This window comes from Mesoplodon bidens (assembly GCF_964165515.1).
Source record: "Mesoplodon bidens genome assembly, chromosome: 3".
NCBI classification, from domain to species: domain Eukaryota; kingdom Metazoa; phylum Chordata; class Mammalia; order Artiodactyla; family Ziphiidae; genus Mesoplodon; species Mesoplodon bidens.
In genome coordinates, this window is record NC_138178.1 from 169928653 (window position 1) to 169954228 (window position 25576).

At 57.1% G+C, this 25576-nt stretch overlaps 1 protein-coding gene across 1 annotated transcript in view; it reads left to right on the plus strand.

Moving 5' to 3' along the window:
* Positions 1-614: 614 nt before the first annotated feature.
* Positions 615-25576, plus strand: part of LOC308614126 (uncharacterized protein) — a gene marked incomplete at both ends in the record, with an annotated part of 29450 nt that continues 4488 nt past the window's right edge. The window contains 7 exon segments of the mRNA XM_081228314.1: positions 615-672; positions 2312-2364; positions 3752-3838; positions 3842-3936; positions 8923-10079; positions 22081-22097; positions 22101-23352. Coding sequence (XP_081084440.1) covers positions 615-672; positions 2312-2364; positions 3752-3838; positions 3842-3936; positions 8923-10079; positions 22081-22097; positions 22101-23352 — 2719 coding nt within the window.

Sequence of the window (25576 nt, forward strand, 5' to 3'; positions counted from 1 at the left end):
AACTATTATTCCCTATCTCGTAGTCCTGACAGAAGGATTAAGTGAGATAAGACATACAGAACACTTTATGGAGAACCTGGCACATTGCATATCGGTTCTCCAAATGTTTATTGGATGCCTCAAATACACCAGATACTGTACCCAATGCAGGGATGAGCTAGTGTTGTTTCATTTTTATTGATACTATCACAGTAGTCATCTTGTGATTCTATCTCTTATATGTCCATCTTTTTCCATCTGGAATTTATTTTGATATAAGGAAGGACACTGGGAACTTTTTAAAGATGTTTTGCCAATTATCCATCTTATTCATTAAATATTCCTTTTTTCCTCCACTGAGATGAAACATTCTCGTATTCAATTCATATGTTTATTTCTGGACTCCCTGTATCCTTTGATACTCTTCTAATGATTTTTTTTTTTTGCTCTAGTAGCCTTTATAAATCTGTTTTTAATTCTTGGCAAGTTTAGGGAAGAAAAATAGGAATATTTTAAATGTTTGGGGTTTTTTTCTAATTTAAGGAAGCATAATATTTTTGTTTCTGTTTTACTTATCAAGGACTTTTGCTTTCTGTCCATCAGGTCCCTCCACAAAGGACAGAGCAGTTTGTACGATGATCCGCCAAACTCAGGACAACGGGCGAACAGGGATTTCGTCCTCATGGCGGATTGGTAGGCAGGAGGGGGAGGACCTGGCATCCTTTGGTGACACCAAGTCAGGGCGCCTGCAGTCAGAACCAGGGTCTGGGCCTTCTGCATCTTCACCCAAGTTCCTTTCCACTTTCTGACTGGAATAGTTAGGTCCACATATTATGTTATTTCAAATATCAGGGCAGTACATCCCAGAGTTGTTTTAACCAGTGTTTAGAAAACATGCAACTCTGGACATATATACACTACCAAACATAAAGTAGATAGCTACTGGGAAGCAGCCGCATAGCACAGGGAGATCAGCTTGGTGCTTTGTGACCGCCTAGAGGGGTGGGATAGGGAGGGTGGGAGGGAGGGAGACGCAAGAGGGAAGAGATATGGGGATATATATATGCATAGGGCTGATTCACTTTGTTGTACAACGGAAATTAGCACAGCACTGTGAAGCAATTATACTCCAATAAAGATGTATTGAAAAAGCAAAACAAACAAGCAAACAAAACATGCAACTCTAATTTTTACGTACTTGGTGCTGAGCATTTAAATTTTCTGTGCGTACTCATGATGAGCAATTTTTACCTTTTTTGGTGAAACCCTAGGAGTGGATAAAGTTGGCATTTATTGAGTGCCTATTATAAGAAAGATACTTTCTATGTGTTGACTGCCTTTTCCCCTCTTCTGCCTCCTTTGGATGGGCTCAACCTCTCTTGGTTACTGCAAGGGGGATGAGAGTAGTTGAGCCAGCAAAACACTGCAACTGCCCCAAACCACAGCAACCACACAAGCTCATAAGCCATGGACACCATGAACTCTGCCTGCCCCAGCCCAAGACCCACTGCAGGGACAGGATAAGCAGGGCACAGGATGCAATGCAAGTGTAGGAGCATGTAGCTTTTCTTTTTTTTTTTTTTTTTTCCAGTTTGAAACCATCCCACAGGAGAATGAACAGGCAAGTTCACGATGCTCTCAGACACGAAGTCCAACTCTCTCTCACTCTGAGTGCATGTGTGTACTGTTTGTCTCTCAAGGATCTCCCTTCCCCAAACAATGTCCTTTTTCATCTTCTATCAAATGCCGCTCAAGCTCGGCTCCAATGCCCGTTCCAAGGGGGATCTCCTAAGACCGTGTGTTCCTCTCTGTCTCTGTCACTGTTTACTTCTTCGCATGAGGATGGACCCCACACCAGGGTGGTTACCCACACACCTGGTCTTAAGCAGACCCTTCAGTACCTTGGCTGACATCCCCTGGAGGCCACAGGGATTTGAGCCTCCTCGTCTTCCTTTCTTGCCTAAGTTCCCTTACATCTTACTGACCACGACATCCCCTCACCCCCAACTCAGCACTTGATCTTCCTGCTGCCATCACACACAAAGTGTTTCCAAACGTACATGTTACGCGTCACGGGATTTTCCACCTTTTTGACTAACTGAACCCATTCGAACTAAATGTATTTCTCTCTTCCGGTTCAGTAGGTTTCTTTCCCACTCAGAACTACCCAAAACGGTGTATTGTTTCACTGGACCAACACTCACTTTGCAAGGTGCAAAGGGGAAAAATGAGAGAGCTTAATTCAATTACCAGAGTCCCACGTGATACACAGCAAAACCAGGATCCGAGTGTGCAGATCTCTGAGTCTGAATCTCACCCTCTTCTCCTCCAGGGCTCTGCCTCTCCTTCCTGATGCCCCTGCCACTTACGTTCCCACAGGATGATGTAAAGGGCCCAGGATCAGGGTTTGGGAATTCAGAAACATGGCTTGGGTTTTACTCTTTATATTGGTGTCCGCTGGGGGAGGTGTTTTGAATCTTCTGAAAAATCCCAGGGAAATTTGATCAACGGAGCTTATCCTAAATATTACTCTTCAGAGAAGTCCTTGAAATACTAAATATAATCCTGTAGCTGAAAAAATTCCCTCATTAAAGAGATTTTGAATTATGGACCAAGACGTCAGATAACAGATCTATAGGGAGATGAATGTATGACAGGATTTCACCTTATTTATTCATTCATTTCTTTAAGAAACAGAACTAAAGTGCACAATTAGTTTCTCCTTAGTATTCTTTTAGTAACTCTAGCTGAACAGGGACTGGGCAGATGAAGGCAAGTAGAATGCACCAACCTGTGTTTGGGCTCAGGAGGCACAGGAGAGTTTACTTTTGGGGGAATATCCTTAGTATGTGACAGAAATTCATTAGGTAGATAAGAAGAGCACAGTGATTTGATAGGGAAGAATGGTGTTTGTTTCTAGAAAACTGGGCACCAACCTCAATAACTCACTCTCTCCTGCTCATTCCTTTGGTACAAAGCTTAGTAAAATGCAGCCAAAGAGGTGAACAAGTGCTTACCTTTAAGCTGGATTAGGGACCCGGGCATCAGAGAAGGCATATACGATGGGCACTGTGACAAACCAGCTCCAAGATCTGAGGCAGGTCCCCTCCTCTCAGTGTCCCCATGTAGTAGTTTCCTGTGGCTGCCATAACAAATGGGTGACTCCAAACAAGAGAAGTATACTTCGTCCCAGTTCAGGAGGCCAGAAGCCCCAAATCAAGATGCCGACAGGGTTGGTTCCTTCTGACGGCTCCGTGGAGAACCTATTCTCTGCCTTTTTCTTCACGTCGTTGGTGTTGCCTGCAATCCTGGGTGTTTCTGGACTTGTAGGCACATGGCTTCAGTCTCTGCCTTCACATGCTTTCTTCCCTGTTTCCGGGTCTCTGTGGGCAAATTTCCCTCTTCTTATGAGGACACTCAACTAATCCAGTTTGACCTCATCTTAACTGGATAATATCCAAAAAGACCCTATCTCGGGGTGGCTTAGCGTGGCGTCCTCTTGAGAGACCGTTAGAGCAAACGTCCTAGTACTCAGCAGCACTCTGGGCTGGGCTCGTGCCCGGGCCAACGGCGCCTGGAGAGGAAGCTTGTCCACTGCACCACTGAGGTATAGGCCATGGGAGCACGAAGCAGTCGGATGCCATGGCACTGGTGGGGGCGTGCCCCAGAGGAGCCAGGTGCCACTGGTGGGGAGGAGGAGCCTGAGGAGGCAGTAGTGGCAGAGAGAAACGAACGGAAGGAGAGTGAAGAGGCCAGACCCGCCACCCGTCAGGGGAGCCGCAAGCGGAAGAGAGGCCCAGGAGGGCCGCTCACAAAAAAGCCCCGCCAGAAATGTGCTCAAGATCGTTCAGGGTCCGTTTAGGAGGCACTCGTCCTGAGAGGAGAACACAGCGACGTGCGGATCCGCGCACTGGGGGAGGAGTGGAACTTGCATAGGGTATACCTGTGCCAGTCAAGGTACTTTGCTAGCATGTTCAGGGGCGCTTGGCGGGAGACAAACATGGATACTATCGAGTTGCAGATGCCTGACGAGAACATTGATCGCGAGGCACTGCACGAGGCTTTCGGTGCCCTGTACCGAGGCTCCATTTTCATCAAACCCGGTCGAGTCGTCGCCATCTTGGCCATAGCCAGCATGCTGCAGCTGGACGAGGTGATTCGGCAGTGCGGGGAGGTCATGAAGGTGACTGTCCGTGCCCACACCGTGTGCAGTTACGACTACTCTGCTGAAAGCTACGGGCTCCAGACCGTCAGGACCATGTGTCTTCAGTGGCTGCTGGACAACATGATGACCCAGTGTAGCGAGCAGCTATTGCGAGAAGTCAGCCTGGATCTCATGAAAGAGGTCATTGCCTCCTCAGAGCTCTTGGTGATGGGGGTGGAGATGGACGTGTACACCATGCTGAAAAAGTGGATGTTCTTGCAGCTGCAGCCGACATGGAGGGGCCCGCGCAGGGCCCTATTGCCTGACACCGACTCATGGTTTGCCAGGTCCAGGAGGGATTCGGAGGGCACCCCTTTCCTGGAGACCGAGCAGGGCAGAGCCTTCGTGCCAGTGTTCCAGCAGCTGCGGTTTGCCTACATAAACTGCGACCCGACGTCAGCACGCGTCATCCACCAGCATGCGCTGATCCCTGCCGCTTGGTTGTGTCCAGTGAACAAAGAGTGTTTTCTTGGCCCCCTCCGGGCTAAGCAGACTAGAGAGCTCTGGCCCGTGGACGTCCACGGGTCTGACTCCCAGGGGAACAGCATGCGGTGCGCTGGCAAGCTCCACAGGCACAAGCAGTGCAGCTGGCGGTGGGAAGGCTTCAACTTCAGCTGGGACCTGGTGGTGTGCTACGCCAACCAGCATATCATTTTCTAGAACAGCACGCCAAACAACTCCTACAGCCTCGGGGTCAGCCTACTCGAGCAGAGAAAGGTCTCGTACCGCCTGCGCCTGTCCTCCTTGGACAGGGATGGGAGAGCCGTTTTCAGGAAGGACACAGGATACCAGAGGCTTTCCCTGAGAGAGGATCAAGAGCTAGAGGTAATGAACCTGGAAAACCAATACGTGGTTTTCCCCATCCATGTGGCCTGTAACTTCCTGTACCTCCACTGAGAGGGGTGTTGCCCAGAGTGAGGACCCCTGCAGTATCTCAGGTGGCTTAGCGTGGCGTCCTCTCGCGACACCGTTAGAGCAAACGTCCTAGTACTCAGCAGCACTCTGGGCTGAGCTCGTGCCCGGGCCAACGGCGCCTGGAGAGGAAGCTTGTCCACTGCACCACTGAGGTATAGGCCATGGGAGCACGAAGCAGTCGGATGCCATGGCACTGGTGGGGGCGTGCCCCAGAGGAGCCAGGTGCCACTGGTGGGGAGGAGGAGCCTGAGGAGGCAGTAGTGGCAGAGAGAAACGAACGGAAGGAGAGTCAAGAGGCCAGACCTGCCGCCCGTCAGTGGAGCCACAAGCGGAAGAGAGGCCCAGGAGGGCCGCTCACAAAAAAGCCCTGCCGGAAACGTGCTCAAGATCGTCCAGGGTCCGTTTAGGAGGCACTCTTCCTGAGAGGAGAACAGAGCGACGTGCGGATCCGCACACTGGGGGACGAGTGGAACTTGCATAGGGTCTGCTTGTGCCAGTCAAGGTACTTTGCTAGCATGTTCAGGGGCGCTTGGCGGGAGACAAACATGGATACTATCGAGTCGCAGATGCCTGACGAGAACATTGATCGCGAGGCACTGCACGAGGCTTTCGGTGCCCTGTACCGAGGCTCCATTTTCATCCCACCCGGTCGAATCGTCGCCATCCTGGCCACTGCCAGCATGCTGCAGCTGGTCGAGGTGATTCGGCAGTGCGGGGAGGTCATGAAGGTGACTGTCCGTGCCCACACCGTGTGCAGTTACGCCTACTCTGCTGAAAGCTACGGGCTCCAGACCGTCAGGACCATGTGTCTTCAGTGGCTGCTGGACAACATGATGACCCAGTGTAGCGAGCAGCTATTGCGAGAAGTCAGCCTGGATCTCATGAAAGAGGTCATTGCCTCTTAGAGCTCTTGGTGATGGGGGTGGAGATGAACGTGTACACCATGCTGAAAAAGTGGATGTTCTTGCAGCTGCAGCCGACATGGAGGGGCCCGCGCAGGGCCCTATTGCCTGACACCGACTCATGGTTTGCCAGGTCCAGGAGGGATTCGGAGGGCACCCCTTTCCTGGAGACCGAGCAGGGCAGAGCCTTCGTGCCAGTGTTCCAGCAGCTGCGGTTTGCCTACATAAACTGCGACCCGACGTCAGCACGCGTCATCCACCAGCATGCGCTGATCCCTGCCGCTTGGTTGTGTCCAGTGTACAAAGAGTGTTTTCTTGGCCCCCTCCGGGCTAAGCAGACTAGAGAGCTCTGGCCAGTGGACGTCCACGGGTCCGACTTCCAGGGGAACAGCATGCGGTGCGGGGGCAGCTCCACAGGCACAAGCAGTGCAGCTGGCGGTGGGAAGGCTTCAACTTCAGCTGGGACCTGGTGGTGTGCTACGCCAACCAGCACAGCATTTTCTGGTACAGCGTGACAAACAACTCCTACAACCTCGGGGTCAGCCTACTCGAGCAGAGAGAGGTCGCGTTCCACCTGCGCCTGTCCTCCTTGGACAGGGATGGGAGAGCCGTTTTCAGGAAGGACACAGGATACCACAGGCTTTCCCTGAGAGAGGATCAAGAGCTAGAGGTAATGAACCTGGAAAACCAATACGTGGTTTTCCCCATCCATGGGGCCTGTAATTTCCTGTACTTCCACTGAGAGGGGTGTTGCCCAGAGTGAGGATCCCTGCAGTATCTCATGTGGCTTAGCGTGGCGTTCTCTCGCGACACCGTTAGAGCAAACGTCCTAGTACTCAGCAGCACTCTGGGCTGGGCTCGTGCCCGGGCCAACGGCGCCTGGAGAGGAAGCTTGTCCACTGCACCACTGAGGTATAGGCCATGGGAGCACGAAGCAGTCGGATGCCATGGCACTGGTGGGGGCGTGCCCCAGAGGAGCCAGGTGCCACTGGTGGGGAGGAGGAGCCTGAGGAGGCAGTAGTGGCCGAGAGAAACGAACGGAAGGAGAGTCAAGAGGCCAGACCTGCCGCCCGTCAGTGGAGCCACAAGCGGAAGAGAGGCCCAGGAGGGCCGCTCACAAAAAAGCCCTGCCGGAAACGTGCTCAAGATCGTCCAGGGTCCGTTTAGGAGGCACTCTTCCTGAGAGGAGAACAGAGCGACGTGCGGATCCGCACACTGGGGGACGAGTGGAACTTGCATAGGGTCTGCTTGTGCCAGTCAAGGTACTTTGCTAGCATGTTCAGGGGCGCTTGGCGGGAGACAAACATGGATACTATCGAGTCGCAGATGCCTGACGAGAACATTGATCGCGAGGCACTGCACGAGGCTTTCGGTGCCCTGTACCGAGGCTCCATTTTCATTTCACCCGGTCGAATCGTCGCCATCCTGGCCACTGCCAGCCTGCTACAGCTGGTCGAGGTGATTCGGCAGTGCGGGGAGGTCACGAAGGTGACTGTCCGTGCCCACACCGTGTGCAGTTACGACTACTCTGCTGAAAGCTACGGGCTCCAGACCGTCAGGACCATGTGTCTTCAGTGGCTGCTGGACAACATGATGACCCAGTGTAGCGAGCAGCTATTGCGAGAAGTCAGCCTGGATCTCATGAAAGAGGTCATTGCCTCTTCAGAGCTCTTGGTGATGGGGGTGGAGATGCACGTGTACACCATGCTGAAAAAGTGGATGTTCTTGCAGCAGCAGCCGACATGGAGGGGCCCGCGCAGGGCCCTATTGCCTGACACCGACTCATGGTTTGCCAGGTCCAGGAGGGATTCGGAGGGCACCCCTTTCCTGGAGACCGAGCAGGGCAGAGCCTTCGTGCCAGTGTTCCAGCAGCTGCGGTTTGCCTACATAATCTGCGACCCGACGTCAGCACGCGTCATCCAGCAGCATGCGCTGATCCCTGCCTCTTGGTTGTGTCCAGTGTACAAAGAGTGTTTTGTTGGCCCCCTCCGGGCTAAGCAGACTAGAGAGCTCTGGCCCGTGGACGTCCACGGGTCCGACTCCCAGGGGAACAGCATGCGGTGCGGGGGCCAGCTCCACAGGCACAAGCAGTGCAGCTGGCGGTGGGAAGGCTTCAACTTCAGCTGGGACCTGGTGGTGTGCTCCGCCAATCAGCACATCATTTTCTGGTACAGCGTGCTAAACAACTCCTACAGCCTCGGGGTCAGCCTACTCGAGCAGAGAGAGGTCGCTTTCCACCTGCGCCTGTCCTCCTTGGACAGGGATGGGAGAGCCGTTTTCAGGAAGGACACAGGATACCACAGGCTTTCCCTGAGAGAAGATCAAGAGCTAGAGGTAATGAACCTGGAAAACCAATACGTGGTTTTCCCCATCCATGTGGCAACTTCCTGTACCTCCACTGAGAGAGGTGTTGCCCAGAGTGAGGACCCCTGCAGTATCTCGTGTCGCTTAGTGTGGCGTCCTCTCGCGAGACCTTTAGTGCAAACGTCCTAGTACTCAGCAGCACTCTGGGCTGAGCTCGTGCCCGGGCCAACGGCGCCTGGAGAGGAAGCTTGTCCACTGCACCACTGAGGTATAGGCCATGGGAGCACGAAGCAGTCGGATGCCATGGCACTGGTGGGGGCGTGCCCCAGAGGAGCCAGGTGCCACTGGTGGGGAGGAGGAGCCTGAGGAGGCAGTAGTGGCAGAGAGAAAGGAACGGAAGGAGAGTCAAGAGGCCAGACCTGCCGCCCGTCAGGGGAGGCGCAAGCGGAAGACAGGCCCAGCGGGGCCGCTCACAAAAAAGCCCCGCCGGAAACGTGCTCAAGATCGTCCAGGGTCCGTTTAGGACGCACTCGTCCTGAGAGGAGAACAGAGCGACGTGCGGATCCGCACACTGGGGGACGAGTGGAACTTGCATAGGGTCTGCTTGTGCCAGTCAAGGTACTTTGCTAGCATGTTCAGGGGCGCTTGGCGGGAGACAAACATGGATACTATCGAGTCGCAGAAGCCTGACGAGAACATTGATCGCGAGGCACTGCACGAGGCTTTCGCTGCCCTGTACCGAGGCTCCATTTTCATCCCACCCGGTCGAATCGTCGCCATCCTGGCCACTGCCAGCATGCTGCAGCTGGTCGAGGTGATTCGGCAGTGCGGGGAGGTCATGAAGGTGACTGTCCGTGCCCACACCGTGTGCAGTTACGACTACTCTGCTGAAAGCTACGGGCTCCAGACCGTCAGGACCATGTGTCTTCAGTGGCTGCTGGACAACATGATGACCCAGTGTAGCGAGCAGCTATTGCGAGAAGTCAGCCTGGATCTCATGAAAGAGGTCATTGCCTCTCCAGAGCTCTTTGTGATGGGGGTGGAGATGGACGTGTACTCCATGCTGAAAAAGTGGATGTTCTTGCAGCTGCAGCCGACATGGAGGGGCCCGCGCAGGGCCCTATTGCCTGACACCGACTCATGGTTTGCCAGGTCCAGGAGGGATTCGGAGGGCACCCCTTTCCTGGAGACCGAGCAGGGCAGAGCCTTCGTGCCAGTGTTCCAGCAGCTGCGGCTTGCCTACATAATCTGCGACCCGACGTCAGCACGCGTCATCCACCAGCATGCGCTGATCCCTGCCGCTTGGTTGTGTCCAGTGTACAAAGAGTGTTTTCTTGGCCCCCTCTGGGCTAAGCAGACTAGAGAGCTCTGGCCCGTGGACGTCCACGGGTCCGACTCCCAGGGGAACAGCATGCGGTGCGGGGGCCAGCTCCACAGGCACAAGCAGTGCAGCTGGCGGTGGGAAGGCTTCAACTTCAGCTGGGACCTGGTGGTGTGCTCCGCCAATCAGCATATCATTTTCTGGTACAGCGCGCCAAACAACTCCTACAGCCTCGGGGTCAGCCTACTCGAGCAGAGAAAGGTCGCGTTCCGCCTGCGCCTGTCCTCCTTGGACAGGGATGGGAGAGCCGTTTTCAGGAAGGACACAGGATACCACAGGCTTTCCCTGAGAGAGGATCAAGAGCTAGAGGTAATGAACCTGGAAAACCAATACGTGGTTTTCCCCATCCATGTGGCAACTTCCTGTACCTCCACTGAGAGGGGTGTTGCCCAGAGTGAGGACCCCTGCAGTATCTCAGGTGGCTTAGCGTGGCGTTCTCTCGCGACACCGTTAGAGCAAACGTCCTAGTACTCAGCAGCACTCTGGGCTGGGCTCGTGCCCGGGCCAACGGCGCCTGGAGAGGAAGCTTGTCCACTGCACCACTGAGGTATAGGCCATGGGAGCACGAAGCAGTCGGATGCCATGGCACTGGTGGGGGCGTGCCCCAGAGGAGCCAGGTGCCACCGGTGGGGAGGAGGAGCCTGAGGAGGCAGTAGAGGCAGAGAGAAACGAACGGAAGGAGAGTCAAGAGGCCAGACCTGCCGCCCGTCAGTGGAGCCACAAGCGGAAGAGAGGCCCAGGAGGGCCGCTCACAAAAAAGCCCTGCCGGAAACGTGCTCAAGATCGTCCAGGGTCCGTTTAGGAGGCACTCTTCCTGAGAGGAGAACAGAGCGACGTGCGGATCCGCACACTGGGGGACGAGTGGAACTTGCATAGGGTCTGCTTGTGCCAGTCAAGGTACTTTGCTAGCATGTTCAGGGGCGCTTGGCGGGAGACAAACATGGATACTATCGAGTCGCAGATGCCTGACGAGAACATTGATCGCGAGGCACTGCACGAGGCTTTCGGTGCCCTGTACCGAGGCTCCATTTTCATCCCACCCGGTCGAATCGTCACCATCCTGGCCACTGCCAGCATGCTGCAGCTGGTCGAGGTGATTCGGCAGTGCGGGGAGGTCATGAAGGTGACTGTCGGTGCCCACACCGTGTGCAGTTACGACTACTCTGCTGAAAGCTACGGGCTCCAGACCGTCAGGACCATGTGTCTTCAGTGGCTGCTGGACAACATGATGACCCAGTGTAGCGAGCAGCTATTGCGAGAAGTCAGCCTGGATCTCATGAAAGAGGTCATTGCCTCTTAGAGCTCTTGGTGATGGGGGTGGAGATGAACGTGTACACCATGCTGAAAAAGTGGATGTTCTTGCAGCTGCAGCCGACATGGAGGGGCCCGCGCAAGGCCCTATTGCCTGACACCGACTCATGGTTTGCCAGGTCCAGGAGGGATTCGGAGGGCACCCCTTTCCTGGAGACCGAGCAGGGCAGAGCCTTCGTGCCAGTGTTCCAGCAGCTGCGGTTTGCCTACATAATCTGCGACCCGACGTCAGCACGCGTCATCCACCAGCATGTGCTGATCCCTGCCGCTTGGTTGTGTCCAGTGAACAAAGAGTGTTTTCTTGGCCCCCTCCGGGCTAAGCAGACTAGAGAGCTCTGGCCCGTGGACGTCCACGGGTCCGACTCCCAGGGGAACAGCATGCGGTGCGGGGGCCAGCTCCACAGGCACAAGCAGTGCAGCTGGCGGTGGGAAGGCTTCAACTTCAGCTGGGACCTGGTGGTGTGCTACGCCAACCAGCATATCATTTTCTGGTACAGCGCGCCAAACAACTCCTACAGCCTCGGGGTCAGCCTACTCGAGCAGAGAAAGGTCGCGTTCCACCTGCGCCTGTCCTCCTTGGACAGGGATGGGAGAGCCGTTTTCAGGAAGGACACAGGATACCACAGGCTTTCCCTGAGAGAGGATCAAGAGCTAGAGGTAATGAACCTGGAAAACCAATACGTGGTTTTCCCCATCCATGTGGCAACTTCCTGTACCTCCACTGAGAGGGGTGTTGCCCAGAGTGAGGACCCCTGCAGTATCTCATGTGGCTTAGCGTGGCGTTCTCTCGCGACACCGTTAGAGCAAACGTCCTAGTACTCAGCAGCACTCTGGGCTGGGCTCGTGCCCGGGCCAACGGCGCCTGGAGAGGAAGCTTGTCCACTGCACCACTGAGGTATAGGCCATGGGAGCACGAAGCAGTCGGATGCCATGGCACTGGTGGGGGCGTGCCCCAGAGGAGCCAGGTGCCACTGGTGGGGAGGAGGAGCCTGAGGAGGCAGTAGTGGCCGAGAGAAACGAACGGAAGGAGAGTCAAGAGGCCAGACCTGCCGCCCGTCAGTGGAGCCACAAGCGGAAGAGAGGCCCAGGAGGGCCGCTCACAAAAAAGCCCTGCCGGAAACGTGCTCAAGATCGTCCAGGGTCCGTTTAGGAGGCACTCTTCCTGAGAGGAGAACAGAGCGACGTGCGGATCCGCACACTGGGGGACGAGTGCAACTTGCATAGGGCCTGCTTGTGCCAGTCAAGGTACTTTGCTAGCATGTTCAGGGGCGCTTGGCGGGAGACAAACATGGATACTATCGAGTCGCAGATGCCTGACGAGAACATTGATCGCGAGGCACTGCACGAGGCTTTCGGTGCCCTGTACCGAGGCTCCATTTTCATCCCACCCGGTCGAATCGTCACCATCCTGGCCACTGCCAGCATGCTGCAGCTGGTCGAGGTGATTCGGCAGTGCGGGGAGGTCATGAAGGTGACTGTCCGTGCCCACACCGTGTGCATTTACGACTACTCTGCTGAAAGCTACGGGCTCCAGACCGTCAGGACCATGTGTCTTCAGTGGCTGCTGGACAACATGATGACCCAGTGTAGCGAGCAGCTATTGCGAGAAGTCAGCCTGGATCTCATGAAAGAGGTCATTGCCTCTTCAGCGCTCTTGGTGATGGGGGTGGAGATGCACGTGCACACCATGCTGAAAAAGTGGATGTTCTTGCAGCTGCAGCCGACATGGAGGGGCCCGCGCAGGGCCCTATTGCCTGACACCGACTCATGGTTTGCCAGGTCCAGGAGGGATTCGGAGGGCACCCCTTTCCTGGAGACCGAGCAGGGCAGAGCCTTCGTGCCAGTGTTCCAGCAGCTGCGGTTTGCCTACATAATCTGCAACCCGACGTCAGCACGCGTCATCCACCAGCATGCGCTGATCCCTGCCGCTTGGTTGTGTCCAGTGTACAAAGAGTGTTTTCTTGGCCCCCTCCGGGCTAAGCAGACTAGAGAGCTCTGGCCCGTGGACGTCCACGGGTCCGACTCCCAGGGGAACAGTATGCGGTGCGGGGGCCAGCTCCACAGGCACAAGCAGTGCAGCTGGCGGTGGGAAGGCTTCAACTTCAGCTGGGACCTGGTGGTGTGCTCCGCCAATCAGCACATCATTTTCTGGTACAGCGCGCCAAACAACTCCTACAGCCTCGGGGTCAGCCTACTCGAGCAGAGAAAGGTCGCGTTCCACCTGCGCCTGTCCTCCTTGGACAGGGATGGGAGAGCCGTTTTCAGGAAGGACACAGGATACCACAGGCTTTCCGTGAGAGAGGATCAAGAGCTAGAGGTAATGAACCTGGAAAACCAATACGTGGTTTTCCCCATCCATGTGGCAACTTCCTGTACCTCCACTGAGAGGGGTGTTGCCCAGAGTGAGGACCCCTGCAGTATCTCAGGTGGCTTAGCGTGGTGTCATCTCGCGAGACCGTTAGCGCAAACGTCCTAGTACTCAGCAGCACTCTGGGCTGAGCTCGTGCCCGGGCCAACGGCGCCTGGAGAGGAAGCTTGTCCACTGCACCACTGAGGTATAGGCCATGGGAGCACGAAGCAGTCGGATGCCATGGCACTGGTGGGGGCGTGCCCCAGAGGAGCCAGGTGCCACTGGTGGGGAGGAGGAGCCTGAGGAGGCAGTAGTGGCCGAGAGAAACGAACGGAAGGAGAGTCAAGAGGCCAGACCTGCGGCCCGTCAGTGGAGCCACAAGCGGAAGAGAGGCCCAGGAGGGCCGCTCACAAAAAAGCCCTGCCGGAAACGTGCTCAAGATCGTCCAGGGTCCGTTTAGGAGGCACTCTTCCTGAGAGGAGAACAGAGCGACGTGCGGATCCGCACACTGGGGGACGAGTGGAACTTGCATAGGGCCTGCTTGTGCCAGTCAAGGTACTTTGCTATCATGTTCAGGGGTGCTTGGCGGGAGACAAACATGGATACTATCGAGTCGCAGATGCCTGACGAGAACATTGATGGCGAGGCACTGCACGAGGCTCTCGGTGCCCTGTACCGAGGCTCCATTTTCATCCCACCCGGTCGAATCGTCGCCATCCTGGCCACTGCCAGCATGCTGCAGCTGGTCGAGGTGATTCGGCAGTGCGGGGAGGTCACGAAGGTGACTGTCCGTGCCCACACCGTGTGCAGTTACGACTACTCTGCTGAAAGCTACGGGCTCCAGACCGTCAGGACCATGTGTCTTCAGTGGCTGCTGGACAACATGATGACCCAGTGTAGCGAGCAGCTATTGCGAGAAGTCAGCCTGGATCTCATGAAAGAGGTCATTGCCTCTTAGAGCTCTTGGTGATGGGGGTGGAGATGCACGTGTACACCATGCTGAAAAAGTGGATGTTCTTGCAGCTGCAGCCGACATGGAGGGGCCCGCGCAGGGCCCTATTGCCTGACACCGACTCATGGTTTGCCAGGTCCAGGAGGGATTCGGAGGGCACCCCTTTCCTGGAGACCGAGCAGGGCAGAGCCTTCGTGCCAGTGTTCCAGCAGCTGCGGTGTGCCTACATAATCTGCAACCCGACGTCAGCACGCGTCATCCACCAGCATGCGCTGATCCCTGCCGCTTGGTTGTGTCCAGTGAACAGAGTGTTTTGTTGGCCCCCTCCGGGCTAAGCAGACTAGAGAGCTCTGGCCCGTGGACGTCCACGGGTCCGACTCCCAGGGGAACAGCATGCGGTGCGGGGGCCAGCTCCACAGGCACAAGCAGTGCAGCTGGCGGTGGGAAGGCTTCAACTTCAGCTGGGACCTGGTGGTGTGCTACGCCAACCAGCATATCATTTTCTGGTACAGCGCGCCAAACAACTCCTACAGCCTCGGGGTCAGCCTACTCGAGCAGAGAAAGGTCGCGTTCCACCTGCGCCTGTCCTCCTTGGACAGGGATGGGAGAGCCGTTTTCAGGAAGGACACAGGATACCACAGGCTTTCCCTGAGAGAGGATCAAGAGCTAGAGGTAATGAACCTGGAAAACCAATACGTGGTTTTCCCCATCCATGTGGCAACTTCCTGTACCTCCACTGAGAGGGGTGTTGCCCAGAGTGAGGACCCCTGCAGTATCTCATGTGGCTTAGTGTGGCGTTCTCTCGCGACACCGTTAGAGCAAACGTCCTAGTACTCAGCAGCACTCTGGGCTGAGCTCGTGCCCGGGCCAACGGCGCCTGGAGAGGAAGCTTGTCCACTGCACCACTGAGGTATAGGCCATGGGAGCACGAAGCAGTCGGATGCCATGGCACTGGTGGGGGCGTGCCCCAGAGGAGCCAGGTGCCACTGGTGGGGAGGAGGAGCCTGAGGAGGCAGTAGTGGCCGAGAGAAACGAACGGAAGGAGAGTCAAGAGGCCAGACCTGCCGCCCGTCAGTGGAGCCACAAGCGGAAGAGAGGCCCAGGAGGGCCGCTCACAAAAAAGCCCTGCCGGAAACGTGCTCAAGATCGTCCAGGGTCCGTTTAGGAGGCACTCTTCCTGAGAGGAGAACAGAGCGGCGTGCGGATCCGCACACTGGGGGACGAGTGGAACTTGCATAGGGTCTGCTTGTGCCAGTCAAGGTACTTTGCTAGCATGTTCAGGGGCGCTTGGCGGGAGACAAACATGGATACTATCGAGTCGCAGATGCCTGACGAGAACATTGATCGCGAGGCACTGCACGAGGCTTTCGCTGCCCTGTACCGAGGCTCCATTTTCATCCCACCCGGTCAAATCGTCGCCATCCTGGCCACTGCCAGCATGCTGCAGCTGGTCGAGGTGATTCGGCAGTGCGGGGAGGTCACGAAGGTGACTGTCCGTGCCCACACCGTGTGCAGTTACGACTACTCTGCTGAAAGCTACGGGCTCCAGACCGTCAGGACCATGTGTCTTCAGTGGCTGCTGGACAACATGATGACCCAGTGTAGCGAGCAGCTATTGCGAGAAGTCAGCCTGGATCTCATGAAAGAGGTCATTGCCTCTTATAGCTCTTGGTGATGGGGGTGGAGATGCACGTGTACACCATGCTGAAAAAGTGGATGTTCTTGCAGCTGCAGCCGACATGGAGGGGCCCGCGCAGGGCCCTATTGCCTGACACCGACTCATGGTTTGCCAGGTCCAGGAGGGATTCGGAGGGCACCCCTTTCCTGGAGACCGAGCAGGGCAGAGCCTTCGTGCCAGTGTTCCAGCAGCTGCGGTTTGCCTACATAATCTGCAACCCGACGTCAGCACGCGTCATCCACCAGCATGCGCTGATCCCTGCCGCTTGGTTGTGTCCAGTGTACAAAGAGTGTTTTCTTGGCCCCCTCCGGGCTAAGCAGACTAGAGAGCTCTGGCCCGTGGACGTCCACGGGTCCGACTCCCAGGGGAACAGCATGCGGTGCGGGGGCCAGCTCCACAGGCACAAGCAGTGCAGCTGGCGGTGGGAAGGCTTCAACTTCAGCTGGGACCTGGTGGTGTGCTCCGCCAATCAGCACATCATTTTCTGGTACAGCGCGCCAAACAACTCCTACAGCCTCGGGGTCAGCCTACTCGAGAAGAGAAAGGTCGCGTTCCGCCTGCGCCTGTCCTCCTTGGACAGGGATGGGAGAGCCGTTTTCAGGAAGGACACAGGATACCACAGGCTTTCCCTGAGAGAGGATCAAGAGCTAGAGGTAATGAACCTGGAAAACCAATACGTGGTTTTCCCCATCCATGTGGCAACTTCCTGTACCTCCACTGAGAGGGGTGTTGCCCAGAGTGAGGACCCCTGCAGTATCTCAGGTGGCTTAGCGTGGTGTCATCTCGCGAGACCGTTAGCGTAAACGTCCTAGTACTCAGCAGCACTCTGGGCTGAGCTCGTGCCCGGGCCACCGGCGCCTGGAGAGGAAGCTTGTCCACTGCACCACTGAGGTATAGGCCATGGGAGCACGAAGCAGTCGGATGCCATGGCACTGGTGGGGGCGTGCCCCAGAGGAGCCACGTGCCACCGGTGGGGAGGAGGAGCCTGAGGAGGCAGTAGGGGCAGAGAGAAACGAACGGAAGGAGAGTCAAGAGGCCAGACCTGCCGCCCGTCAGTGGAGCCACAAGCGGAAGAGAGGCCCAGGAGGGCCGCTCACAAAAAAGCCCTGCCGGAAACGTGCTCAAGATCGTCCAGGGTCCGTTTAGGAGGCACTCTTCCTGAGAGGAGAACAGAGCGACGTGCGGATCCGCACACTGGGGGACGAGTGGAACTTGCATAGGGCCTGCTTGTGCCAGTCAAGGTACTTTGCTAGCATGTTCAGGGGCGCTTGGCGGGAGACAAACATGGATACTATCGAGTCGCAGATGCCTGACGAGAACATTGATCGCGAGGCACTGCACGAGGCTCTCGGTGCCCTGTACCGAGGCTCCATTTTCATCCCACCCGGTCGAATCGTCGCCATCCTGGCCACTGCCAGCATGCTGCAGCTGGTCGAGGTGATTCGGCAGTGCGGGGAGGTCACGAAGGTGACTGTCCGTGCCCACACCGTGTGCAGTTACGCCTACTCTGCTGAAAGCTACGGGCTCCAGACCGTCAGGACCATGTGTCTTCAGTGGCTGCTGGACAACATGATGACCCAGTGTAGCGAGCAGCTATTGCGAGAAGTCAGCCTGGATCTCATGAAAGAGGTCATTGCCTCTTAGAGCTCTTGGTGATGGGGGTGGAGATGCACGTGTACACCATGCTGAAAAAGTGGATGTTCTTGCAGCTGCAGCCGACATGGAGGGGCCCGCGCAGGGCCCTATTGCCTGACACCGACTCATGGTTTGCCAGGTCCAGGAGGGATTCGGAGGGCACCCCTTTCCTGGAGACCGAGCAGGGCAGAGCCTTCGTGCCAGTGTTCCAGCAGCTGCGGTTTGCCTACATAATCTGCAACCGGATGTCAGCACGCGTCATCCACCAGCATGCGCTGATCCCTGCCGCTTGGTTGTGTCCAGTGAACAAAGAGTGTTTTCTTGGGCCCCTCCGGGCTAAGCAGACTAGAGAGCTCTGGCCCGTGGACGTCCACGGGTCCGACTCCCAGGGGAACAGCATGCGGTGCGGGGGCCAGCTCCACAGGCACAAGCAGTGCAGCTGGCGGTGGGAAGGCTTCAACTTCAGCTGGGACCTGGTGGTGTGCTACGCCAACCAGCATATCATTTTCTGGTACAGCGCGCCAAACAACTCCTACAGCCTCGGGGTCAGCCTACTCGAGCAGAGAAAGGTCGCGTGCCGCCTGCGCCTGTCCTCCTTGGACAGGGATGGGAGAGCCGTTTTCAGGAAGGACACAGGATACCACAGGCTTTCCCTGAGAGAGGATCAAGAGCTAGAGGTAATGAACCTGGAAAACCAATACGTGGTTTTCCCCATCCATGTGGCAACTTCCTGTACCTCCACTGAGAGGGGTGTTGCCCAGAGTGAGGACCCCTGCAGTATCTCATGTGGCTTAGCGTGGCGTTCTCTCGCGACACCGTTAGAGCAAACGTCCTAGTACTCAGCAGCACTCTGGGCTGGGCTCGTGCCCGGGCCAACGGCGCCTGGAGAGGAAGCTTGTCCACTGCACCACTGAGGTATAGGCCATGGGAGCACGAAGCAGTCGGATGCCATGGCACTGGTGGGGGCGTGCCCCAGAGGAGCCAGGTGCCACTGGTGGGGAGGAGGAGCCTGAGGAGGCAGTAGTGGCAGAGAGAAACGAACGGAAGGAGAGTCAAGAGGCCAGACCTGCGGCCCGTCAGTGGAGCCACAAGCGGAAGAGAGGCCCAGGAGGGCCGCTCACAAAAAAGCCCTGCCGGAAACGTGCTCAAGATCGTCCAGGGTCCGTTTAGGAGGCACTCTTCCTGAGAGGAGAACAGAGCGACGTGCGGATCCGCACACTGGGGGACGAGTGGAACTTGCATAGGGCCTGCTTGTGCCAGTCAAGGTACTTTGCTAGCATGTTCAGGGGCGCTTGGCGGGAGACAAACATGGATACTATCGAGTCGCAGATGCCTGACGAGAACATTGATCGCGAGGCACTGCACGAGGCTCTCGGTGCCCTGTACCGAGGCTCCATTTTCATCCCACCCGGTCGAATCGTCGCCATCCTGGCCACTGCCAGCATGCTGCAGCTGGTCGAGGTGATTCGGCAGTGCGGGGAGGTCACGAAGGTGACTGTCCGTGCCCACACCGTGTGCAGTTACGACTACTCTGCTGAAAGCTACGGGCTCCAGACCGTCAGGACCATGTGTCTTCAGTGGCTGCTGGACAACATGATGACCCAGTGTAGCGAGCAGCTATTGCGAGAAGTCAGCCTGGATCTCATGAAAGAGGTCATTGCCTCTTATAGCTCTTGGTGATGGGGGTGGAGATGCACGTGTACACCATGCTGAAAAAGTGGATGTTCTTGCAGCTGCAGCCGACATGGAGGGGCCCGCGCAGGGCCCTATTGCCTGACACCGACTCATGGTTTGCCAGGTCCAGGAGGGATTCGGAGGGCACCCCTTTCCTGGAGACCGAGCAGGGCAGAGCCTTCGTGCCAGTGTTCCAGCAGCTGCGGTTTGCCTACATAATCTGCAACCCGACGTCAGCACGCGTCATCCACCAGCATGCGCTGATCCCTGCCGCTTGGTTGTGTCCAGTGAACAAAGAGTGTTTTGTTGGCCCCCTCCGGGCTAAGCAGACTAGAGAGCTCTGGCCCGTGGACGTCCACGGGTCCGACTCCCAGGGGAACAGCATGCGGTGCGGGGGCCAGCTCCACAGGCACAAGCAGTGCAGCTGGCGGTGGGAAGGCTTCAACTTCAGCTGGGACCTGGTGGTGTGCTACGCCAACCAGCATATCATTTTCTGGTACAGCGCGCCAAACAACTCCTACAGCCTCGGGGTCAGCCTACTCGAGCAGAGAAAGGTCGCGTTCCACCTGCGCCTGTCCTCCTTGGACAGGGATGGGAGAGCCGTTTTCAGGAAGGACACAGGATACCACAGGCTTTCCCTGAGAGAGGATCAAGAGCTAGAGGTAATGAACCTGGAAAACCAATACGTGGTTTTCCCCATCCATGTGGCAACTTCCTGTACCTCCACTGAGAGGGGTGTTGCCCAGAGTGAGGACCCCTGCAGTATCTCATGTGGCTTAGTGTGGCGTTCTCTCGCGACACCGTTAGAGCAAACGTCCTAGTACTCAGCAGCACTCTGGGCTGAGCTCGTGCCCGGGCCAACGGCGCCTGGAGAGGAAGCTTGTCCACTGCACCACTGAGGTATAGGCCATGGGAGCACGAAGCAGTCGGATGCCATGGCACTGGTGGGGGCGTGCCCCAGAGGAGCCAGGTGCCACCGGTGGGGAGGAGGAGCCTGAGGAGGCAGTAGTGGCCGAGAGAAACGAACGGAAGGAGAGTCAAGAGGCCAGACCTGCCGCCCGTCAGTGGAGCCACAAGCGGAAGAGAGGCCCAGGAGGGCCGCTCACAAAAAAGCCCTGCCGGAAACGTGCTCAAGATCGTCCAGGGTCCGTTTAGGAGGCACTCTTCCTGAGAGGAGAACAGAGCGACGTGCGGATCCGCACACTGGGGGACGAGTGGAACTTGCATAGGGTCTGCTTGTGCCAGTCAAGGTACTTTGCTAGCATGCTCAGGGGGGCTTGGCGGGAGACAAACATGGATACTATCGAGTCGCAGATGCCTGACGAGAACATTGATCGCGAGGCACTGCACGAGGCTTTCGGTGCCCTGTACCGAGGCTCCATTTTCATCCCACCCGGTCGAGTCGTCGCCATCCTGGCCACAGCCAGCATGCTGCAGCTGGTCGAGGTGATTCGGCAGTGCGGGGAGGTCACGAAGGTGACTGTCCGTGCCCACACCGTGTGCAGTTACGACTACTCTGCTGAAAGCTACGGGCTCCAGATCGTCAGGACCATGTGTCTTCAGTGGCTGCTGGACAACATGATGACCCAGTGTAGCGAGCAGCTATTGCGAGAAGTCAGCCTGGATCTCATGAAAGAGGTCATTGCCTCTTCAGCGCTCTTGGTGATGGGGGTGGAGATGCACGTGTACACCATGCTGAAAAAGTGGATGTTCTTGCAGCTGCAGCCGACATGGAGGGGCCCGCGCAGGGCCCTATTGCCTGACACCGACTCATGGTTTGCCAGGTCCAGGAGGGATTCGGAGGGCACCCCTTTCCTGGAGACCGAGCAGGGCAGAGCCTTCATGCCAGTGTTCCAGCAGCTGCGGTTTGCCTACATAATCTGCGACCCGACGTCAGCACGCGTCATCCACCAGCATGCGCTGATCCCTGCCGCTTGGTTGTGTCCAGTGAACAAAGAGTGTTTTCTTGGCCCCCTCCGGGCTAAGCAGACTAGAGAGCTCTGGCCCGTGGACGTCCACGGGTCCGACTCCCAGGGGAACAGCATGCGGTGCGGGGGCCAGCTCCACAGGCACAAGCAGTGCAGCTGGCGGTGGGAAGGCTTCAACTTCAGCTGGGACCTGGTGTTGTGCTACGCCAACCAGCATATCATTTTCTGGTACAGCGCGCCAAACAACTCCTACAGCCTCGGGGTCAGCCTACTCGAGCAGAGAAAGGTCGCGTTCCACCTGCGCCTGTCCTCCTTGGACAGGGATGGGAGAGCCGTTTTCAGGAAGGACACAGGATACCACAGGCTTTCCCTGAGAGAGGATCAAGAGCTAGAGGTAATGAACCTGGAAAACCAATACGTGGTTTTCCCCATCCATGTGGCAACTTCCTGTACCTCCACTGAGAGGGGTGTTGCCCAGAGTGAGGACCCCTGCAGTATCTCATGTGGCTTAGCGTGGCGTTCTCTCGCGACACCGTTAGAGCAAACGTCCTAGTACTCAGCAGCACTCTGGGCTGGGCTCGTGCCCGGGCCAACGGCGCCTGGAGAGGAAGCTTGTCCACTGCACCACTGAGGTATAGGCCATGGGAGCACGAAGCAGTCGGATGCCATGGCACTGGTGGGGGCGTGCCCCAGAGGAGCCAGGTGCCACTGGTGGGGAGGAGGAGCCTGAGGAGGCAGTAGTGGCCGAGAGAAACGAACGGAAGGAGAGTCAAGAGGCCAGACCTGCCGCCCGTCAGTGGAGCCACAAGCGGAAGAGAGGCCCAGGAGGGCCGCTCACAAAAAAGCCCTGCCGGAAACGTGCTCAAGATCGTCCAGGGTCCGTTTAGGAGGCACTCTTCCTGAGAGGAGAACAGAGCGACGTGCGGATCCGCACACTGGGGGACGAGTGGAACTTGCATAGGGCCTGCTTGTGCCAGTCAAGGTACTTTGCTAGCATGTTCAGGGGCGCTTGGCGGGAGACAAACATGGATACTATCGAGTCGCAGATGCCTGACGAGAACATTGATCGCGAGGCACTGCACGAGGCTCTCGGTGCTCTGTACCGAGGCTCCATTTTCATCCCACCCGGTCGAATCGTCGCCATCCTGGCCACTGCCAGCATGCTGCAGCTGGTCGAGGTGATTCGGCAGTGCGGGGAGGTCATGAAGGTGACTGTCCGTGCCCACACCGTGTGCAGTTACGCCTACTCTGCTGAAAGCTACGGGCTCCAGACCGTCAGGACCATGTGTCTTCAGTGGCTGCTGGACAACATGATGACCCAGTGTAGCGAGCAGCTATTGCGAGAAGTCAGCCTGGATCTCATGAAAGAGGTCATTGCCTCTTCAGCGCTCTTGGTGATGGGGGTGGAGATGAACGTGTACACCATGCTGAAAAAGTGGATGTTCTTGCAGCTGCAGCCGACATGGAGGGGCCCGCGCAGGGCCCTATTGCCTGACACCGACTCATGGTTTGCCAGGTCCAGGAGGGATTCGGAGGGCACCCCTTTCCTGGAGACCGAGCAGGGCAGAGCCTTCGTGCCTGTGTTCCAGCAGCTGCGGTTTGCCTACATAATCTGCGACCCGACGTCAGCACGCGTCATCCACCAGCATGCGCTGATCCCTGCCGCTTGGTTGTGTCCAGTGTACAAAGAGTGTTTTCTTGGCCCCCTCCGGGCTAAGCAGACTAGAGAGCTCTGGCCCGTGGACGTCTACGGGTCCGACTCCCAGGGGAACAGCATGCGGTGCGGGGGCCAGCTCCACAGGCACAAGCAGTGCAGCTGGCGGTGGGAAGGCTTCAACTTCAGCTGGGACCTGGTGGTGTGCTACGCCAACCAGCATATCATTTTCTGGTACAGCGCGCCAAACAACTCCTACAGCCTCGGGGTCAGCCTACTCGAGCAGAGAAAGGTCGCGTTCCACCTGCGCCTGTCCTCCTTGGACAGGGATGGGAGAGCCGTTTTCAGGAAGGACACAGGATACCACAGGCTTTCCCTGAGAGAGGATCAAGAGCTAGAGGTAATGAACCTGGAAAACCAATACGTGGTTTTCCCCATCCATGTGGCAACTTCCTGTACCTCCACTGAGAGGGGTGTTGCCCAGAGTGAGGACCCCTGCAGTATCTCATGTGGTTTAGCGTGGCGTTCTCTCGCGACACCGTTAGAGCAAACGTCCTAGTACTCAGCAGCACTCTGGGCTGGGCTCGTGCCCGGGCCAACGGCGCCTGGAGAGGAAGCTTGTCCACTGCACCACTGAGGTATAGGCCATGGGAGCACGAAGCAGTCGGATGCCATGGCACTGGTGGGGGCGTGCCCCAGAGGAGCCAGGTGCCACTGGTGGGGAGGAGGAGCCTGAGGAGGCAGTAGTGGCCGAGAGAAACGAACGGAAGGAGAGTCAAGAGGCCAGACCTGCCGCCCGTCAGTGGAGCCACAAGCGGAAGAGAGGCCCAGGAGGGCCGCTCACAAAAAAGCCCTGCCGGAAACGTGCTCAAGATCGTCCAGGGTCCGTTTAGGAGGCACTCTTCCTGAGAGGAGAACAGAGCGGCGTGCGGATCCGCACACTGGGGGACGAGTGCAACTTGCATAGGGTCTGCTTGTGCCAGTCAAGGTACTTTGCTAGCATGTTCAGGGGCGCTTGGCGGGAGACAAACATGGATACTATCGAGTCGCAGATGCCTGACGAGAACATTGATCGCGAGGCACTGCACGAGGCTTTCGCTGCCCTGTACCGAGGCTCCATTTTCATCCCACCCGGTCAAATCGTCGCCATCCTGGCCACTGCCAGCATGCTGCAGCTGGTCGAGGTGATTCGGCAGTGCGGGGAGGTCACGAAGGTGACTGTCCGTGCCCACACCGTGTGCAGTTACGACTACTCTGCTGAAAGCTACGGGCTCCAGACCGTCAGGACCATGTGTCTTCAGTGGCTGCTGGACAACATGATGACCCAGTGTAGCGAGCAGCTATTGCGAGAAGTCAGCCTGGATCTCATGAAAGAGGTCATTGCCTCTTAGAGCTCTTGGTGATGGGGGTGGAGATGCACGTGTACACCATGCTGAAAAAGTGGATGTTCTTGCAGCTGCAGCCGACATGGAGGGGCCCGCGCAGGGCCCTATTGCCTGACACCGACTCATGGTTTGCCAGGTCCAGGAGGGATTCGGAGGGCACCCCTTTCCTGGAGACCGAGCAGGGCAGAGCCTTCGTGCCAGTGTTCCAGCAGCTGCGGTTTGCCTACATAATCTGCAACCCGACGTCAGCACGCGTCATCCACCAGCATGCGCTGATCCCTGCCGCTTGGTTGTGTCCAGTGTACAAAGAGTGTTTTCTTGGCCCCCTCCGGGCTAAGCAGACTAGAGAGCTCTGGCCCGTGGACGTCCACGGGTCCGACTCCCAGGGGAACAGCATGCGGTGCGGGGGCCAGCTCCACAGGCACAAGCAGTGCAGCTGGCGGTGGGAAGGCTTCAACTTCAGCTGGGACCTGGTGGTGTGCTCCGCCAATCAGCACATCATTTTCTGGTACAGCGCGCCAAACAACTCCTACAGCCTCGGGGTCAGCCTACTCGAGAAGAGAAAGGTCGCGTTCCGCCTGCGCCTGTCCTCCTTGGACAGGGATGGGAGAGCCGTTTTCAGGAAGGACACAGGATACCACAGGCTTTCCGTGAGAGAGGATCAAGAGCTAGAGGTAATGAACCTGGAAAACCAATACGTGGTTTTCCCCATCCATGTGGCAACTTCCTGTACCTCCACTGAGAGGGGTGTTGCCCAGAGTGAGGACCCCTGCAGTATCTCAGGTGGCTTAGCGTGGTGTCATCTCGCGAGACCGTTAGCGTAAACGTCCTAGTACTCAGCAGCACTCTGGGCTGAGCTCGTGCCCGGGCCACCGGCGCCTGGAGAGGAAGCTTGTCCACTGCACCACTGAGGTATAGGCCATGGGAGCACGAAGCAGTCGGATGCCATGGCACTGGTGGGGGCGTGCCCCAGAGGAGCCACGTGCCACCGGTGGGGAGGAGGAGCCTGAGGAGGCAGTAGGGGCAGAGAGAAACGAACGGAAGGAGAGTCAAGAGGCCAGACCTGCCGCCCGTCAGTGGAGCCACAAGCGGAAGAGAGGCCCAGGAGGGCCGCTCACAAAAAAGCCCTGCCGGAAACGTGCTCAAGATCGTCCAGGGTCCGTTTAGGAGGCACTCTTCCTGAGAGGAGAACAGAGCGACGTGCGGATCCGCACACTGGGGGACGAGTGCAACTTGCATAGGGCCTGCTTGTGCCAGTCAAGGTACTTTGCTAGCATGTTCAGGGGCGCTTGGCGGGAGACAAACATGGATACTATCGAGTCGC